The sequence below is a fragment of the Rhincodon typus genome, chromosome 5 (genome assembly GCF_021869965.1).
Source record: "Rhincodon typus isolate 14 chromosome 5, sRhiTyp1.1, whole genome shotgun sequence".
Taxonomy (NCBI): domain Eukaryota; kingdom Metazoa; phylum Chordata; class Chondrichthyes; order Orectolobiformes; family Rhincodontidae; genus Rhincodon; species Rhincodon typus.
Window position 1 is genome coordinate 81,487,623 of NC_063336.1, and position 6,000 is coordinate 81,493,622.

Here is a 6,000-nt window from a genome sequence, read left to right on the forward strand (position 1 = left end):
CTATAACCTGCCAAGACTTCTTTTATAGTCTTCATATAGAAACAGGGACTAGGCTTAATTCTTTGCCTGCAACATACAATGTAAAAACTCTTTGGTACCACATTACCACCTTACAAAAAAAGTAACCAGGTGTTTCAGTGAACACAAGAACAAAGATTAATTTACGTTAAATATACAGCATAGAGACAGACCCAATTCATCTTTAATGGCATTTTCACTCCACACAATTTTTCTCCCATCTGACTTCATCTTTTGCTATCAACATTTCCTTCTGTTCCTTTCTCTCATGCGTGCAAATCCAGAACTGGTCTCAATCACTCCTTGTAGCGGATCCCACATTCTCTGGCTCAAAGATGTTTCTCCTGAATTCCTTGTTGGATTCATTTTTAAGTAACATTCTCTAGTTTTATATGCTGTATTCCTGTCCCTCTCAAACACCTTTATAACTACTAGTACAATCAAGTACTCACCCTGTTCTGTGCACTGTTTCCTTCACTGTCTTCATCACTCAATAGATCGATACATTCCAACACTGGCCTTAATGGCTGCTCCTTTAATCACAAAAGAAAGGAAGAGTAATTATCCCATGCACTAATTTCAAAACAAATTTCTTACACTGATCATCATGGTTTCTGCACGAAACTTGTTCCCAGGCATTGCACTATGAAACCAAACTTTCCATCAACCAAATTGCAAAACATATGTGCACAGTGAGATAGTGAAAAATAAAACCTAGTTTTCTGCTGTCATGGAGATATTAGTGATGTTTGTATATTCTTGATTGACAAGGGAGTTATAGGTAATAGGGGAAAGAGAGTAAAGTGGAGTCGAGGCCACAATCCTATTAGGAATTGGAGCAGGTCTATGGGGCTGAATGGCCTCCTGAGGCACCAGTTCTCATCTCTCAAGACTCAGTGCTCCCTACTAGGCTATTTCAGTAATATCGGTGATGGAGAGCAGCTGGGGTCTTTATCCTTTCTGCACCATCAACTCTCCCAAGTATAAAAGAGACAAAATTTTAAATAGTTTTATTTGGAGTAAATTGGCTTATTAATGGTCTTCAATGTACACTAAGTATACCATGGGATCAGTAAACACTTGATCATCAGTTGAGAAACTTATATGCCCTCAGCCAACAGTGGAGCACTGTTAAGTCAAGGAACAGTATGGTCATGGCAACACAAAGACCAAGACTTCCTTTTTAAATTGATAATGAAAGAAGATAGACATTGGTAATATATGCAGTAGAGGAAACCGATGGGGGGCAAGGACACAGATACAAACATTACTACATGTATCAACACATATTAATGCTGTTAAAAAAGTGCAAAGAACACTCAGGTTAATTTTGAGGGATAGAATTGGAAAATGGAGAAGTTATATTGCACATGAAAAGTATTAAACAATTTTCATTAACACAGTGTCTTTAACATTTTAAACAAGTCAAAGGTGTTCCATAGTATTATCAGTCAAAATCTGACACCATGTCACATATTAGAACGGGGACGTGTGTATTAAGGAGTGTCAAAAAGGAGGAAAACAAGGTAAATAGGATCCAGGATTTTTAATCAGCTGAAGGCACAGTCGAAGAAAACAAACTCTGTGGCCAAGGAGTAAGACAGCATTCAAACTCTAATAGTTAAACTTGAAGCATCAGTGCATGAAACCAAGTTAGGATGGCTTCTTTGTTTGGCATTTCAGGGCAATCTCCCCAGATGACAGCACTATGCCATTTTTGGCAGGTGATAACCAAGCTCAACACTTTCCACTTTCCAACCAGGATGTAAAGTGCAGGAGAAAATGGCATAAGCGAAGCAGACTGATTAGGAAAGACTACCCAATGGCATGATTTACCATATGTATGTTCAACCCTCATCCATGCCATATCCTCAAAGCAGGAAAGTGGGACTAGATTAGAAGGAAGGTGGGACTGCTTTAGTTTGGGATTATGTTCAGCATGGACTGGTTGGACCAACGCATCTGTTTCCGTGCTGTATGACTCTATAACGTTATTAATTTTCCCCTTGCGTTTCAGGCATCCAAAAGGCATGGCTTCAAGATGAAAGCTAGATTAAAGCCGTGGATGAACTTGTATCTTTCTGGTGACCTAACACTTCAAGTCATTTTGAAATAGTTGAGTTGTAAGTTAGTACACTGGTTATGCACTCCTGTCACTGGACATGATTCCAATCTTTTCAAAGGTAATATCTGTGGCTTAACAAATCAGCACTCCACAGAATCCAAAATAAAAATGTAGCCAACATACTTGCTGACGTACGTAGGTGAAGTCTATTCAACCTGCCTCACGTAAAACCAAAGCTTCTATAATCAATCTTCCGGAATCCCTCGACATACTCCAGGTTTTGAGGGCAACAGGAATTTCAAAAGAATATCCATCACCTAAGTGACTGGTGGTCAATAGGACAGGGAGAAGAAACAAAATCAAGCGTAACAGAGATAGTAGGAACTGCAGATGTTGGAGAATCTGAGATAACAAGGTGTAGAGTTGGATGAACACAGCAGGTCTGATGCTGCTTGGCCTGCTGTGTTCATCCAGCTCTACACCTTGTTATCAAGTGTAACAGCCCATTTAGAAAAAAATTCAATACAATTAATAGAAATCAAAACAAGTGAATGGGACACTCACTAGATCAAGTAGCTTCTCTGCAGTGTGTTAACTCAAAGTTATTACAATTATGCAGCTCTTTTTTCAGGTGTTTCCCTGGCTGGTTGATGCTCTAACTGAGAAAAATTACTCTTTGTATTGAGATCCCCAATTTAACTAAGAAAATATCCAACAGCATGCTCTAAAAACCCTGTTCAAATTTTGATATTCCACAATATTCTAAAGTACATCAATAACATTCTATAAAAACTTTAATTAGTCTCATTACCCAATGATAATGGATCCTTTTAAACAAAAATTCCAGGGTCTGCATCCACATCTGCACAAACATAGACTAATTACTCTTTTAACCATACCCTGTATGCCAAGTTTCACTGAAATCCAACCATGATCTGAGACAAACTGTTTATCAACAAACTGACAAGAAAAAAATATTGTGTTGCCCTTCAATCGCATAAATTACAAAAATGCAACAAATATATCAGCCATCTCTGCAGGAAGAGAGGGGTTTTTATGCATTATTGCCAAAATGAAAAGGTATAGGCTGCTGATCAAATTGGACATGAAGTATTGTGTCCAATTCTGGTCACTAACACACAGTGAGATGTTCTACTCCCAGAAGGTAGTTTAGAGAAAACAAGGAGAATGATATCTAGCTCCAGTAGGAGACAGAAAGGACTGCAGATGGAAGTCAGTGTCCATATAATGTGGAGCTGGAGGAGCAGGAAGGTCAAAGATTTGGGTCTGGGCCTGATGAAGGGTCCAAACCCAAAACATCAACTTTCCTGCTCCTCAGATGCTGTCTGATCTGCTGTGCTCCTCCAGCTCCACATTTTTTCAAATCTCTAACACCACAGTCATTTCTGCCAGCCTAAGTGTCCTAGTGCCTCAATCTATGTAAATATAATCTTACACATGTCAGAGATTCCTTTGGTTTGTTTGGATACAGTCAAACTCAAATGTTTGTTTGTTTACTTGATACGATATTGCACAGAACTGAAATGCATTTGTGACAATGTATATATACGAAGAGATCGTTTTATGAAAAGTATACTTTTGAAATAAAAAACAGTTGCACTGCACCATTCCAGCCCACCAGCTTGTGCCACTCCCCAAAGGGTATTGTATCATACAGGGGAAGAGCTGCATTAACTCCTTTGTATGAATTTGAGAGTTCTCCTTAAGAATGTCATGAGGTTAACAGACCAGAGGGAAAAAGTTACAACTTTGTGAAATAACATAATTTTGAAGTAGAGTACAATATCAGAATACATACGCTCACAAATATCACTTCATCTTCACTTTCACGTTTTTCTGCTGGCAACAACCCATCACTAGACGACATGATAGAAAACAGAGATCTGCATGGGAAAAGACCACAAAAAATTTGGCTAGTTGTTGTCAAACACGGAGAAACAAATCAAAGAGCTATCTTGCAGGTTTGTCAAAAATCCTGTCTTCTATTTCTGGGCCAGCATTTCTAAAGCAAGCTTAAAAAGAGATGTTGCCACTTGAAAATTGCTTCTCAGAGATGGCAAATTTGAATATGTTTGCCAAACTGTTCCTTGAAGCAACCTTTCAAAAAACTTATTCCATGAGATGTGGGGGTCACTGGCAAGACCAGGATTTGCTGTACATTCCTAATTGAGACAATGATGCTCAGCAGTCTAGCTAAACCATTGTAGTCCATTTGTTTTGACTTTTCTGGATTGGTTGGTACAATGTACGGTTGCCAAGCCACTTCAGAGGGCAGTTAAGAATCAAGTACATTGCTGTGCATCTGGAATTACTTGTGGATCAGGCCAGTTAAATATGCCAAATTCCCTTACCTGAAAGGCATTAGTGAACGAAACGAATTATTACAACGACTGGTCATCAATATTGAAACTCGCTTTAAATTCCACTATTAATTAACTAAATTTCTTAATCAAAATTAGTATATCCGACTAGCTGCCATGGTGGGACTTGAACCAGTGTCCTGAAAGCATTAGCCAAAGCCTTTGACTAATCCATCACCATCACCATATTCATGTACTATTCTCGGGTGCTGTGAAAAATCATCTCAGGTAACTCAATTATTTCCCATGTGTTCCTTACCTTCTTCAGCTTTCTCTCTCTCAAACAGACCACAGGCTTGATCCTTTGCCAGAACATTCATGGGAAAACAAGATTATTCAGCTTGCTTTACCATTCAATAAGACTATGCATGGTTGACCTGCATCTTAACGCCAATGTCTACTCACCTTGATTCTGCAACTCTAATACTTTAAACGATAAAGAAAACTACCTTGGTTTAGAAATCTTTCATTGACTACCCCTCACCTCACCTCACATCAATAGTTTTCTTTGGCAGGGAACTCCAAATTTCCATCGCCTCTGTGTGAACTGCTTCTCAGTAATATCTCTGAATGGCCCACTAAACTCCTTTAATCATTTTAAATATATTAAAATTGATGATAAAAATTGTTATAGTATTAGCCAAATTTCCAATTTTTCTTTGAACATTTATTTATCAGTCATTTTGTTTTCCACGCTTAAAGAAATACAAGCCAATGCAATCAGTCCCCAATATTTAATGCCCCAATCCCCTTTACAAGACCCTTGGGAAATTACAACCGCCAAAGATGAGGTGATGAATGTGAGGGATGCACAAAAGGTACTAGAGTTGGAGGAAGCAAAGCTTTTGGAAGACTTGGAACAAATTACAGAAACTCAATGAATCATTATTTACAAATCAATTGTCTGATAAAACTGCCTTATAATGGTAAAGCTATCACCTGCATTTTTTTAAGTCAAAATACTGAACCTCCCCGCCCCCTGCACCTGGTCTTCTTGCAATGCAGCATTCCTTCCCCAGTTCAGCTTTAAACTTGCACCAACCTCCAGCACAACACCAACTTCCTCCTTCACCAGCCCCCACAGCTTGCAAACTTGTTGGCACACTCCGGGGCTCAGTGCGTTGCTTCAGCTGCCCGAATGTCCACTCTTCTCAGCATTGTATTTAGACCACAGTTTACACAGTGGTTAATGAATGAATAAGAGTGACCAATGGGCAGAATGGGAAAAAAGGAGCTCAGACGTGATCACAACTAGCCTGTGCTTGCCAGCCCACTCCTCACATTGAGGTTAACGCGCCAGGCCGCTCGAAGAACCAGCTCCACACTGCGCTTGCGCCGCTGTCTTCCTCGAACAGAACGTGGTCACTTGCCCTGCGCCGCCGTCCCTTACACACTGAACATGATCATTACGCCTGTACTGCCGTCTCCCCTGCACACAGTCACTCAGCCTGCACCACCGTCTCCCCCGGAACTTGGTCACTGCGCCTGCGCTACCTTGTACAACGGAATCTGGTCAGTACGCATGCGCGGCCGTAT

General features: G+C 39.9%; 1 protein-coding gene across 4 annotated transcripts in view; it reads right to left on the reverse strand.

Annotated features, from left to right (window-relative positions):
* Positions 1–6,000, reverse strand: part of znf451 (zinc finger protein 451) — a 65,266-nt gene extending 59,266 nt beyond the window's left edge. Inside the window, exons 1-3 of one of the 4 annotated variants that reach the window (XM_048596958.1) lie at positions 5,959–6,000; positions 3,903–3,987; positions 471–551 (exon numbers count right to left, since the gene is read on the reverse strand). In XM_048596958.1, coding sequence (XP_048452915.1) covers positions 471–551; positions 3,903–3,971 — 150 coding nt within the window. In that variant the 5' untranslated portion in view covers positions 3,972–3,987; positions 5,959–6,000. The other 3 variants (XM_048596957.1, XM_048596956.1, XM_048596959.1) reach the window with 3 other exon arrangements.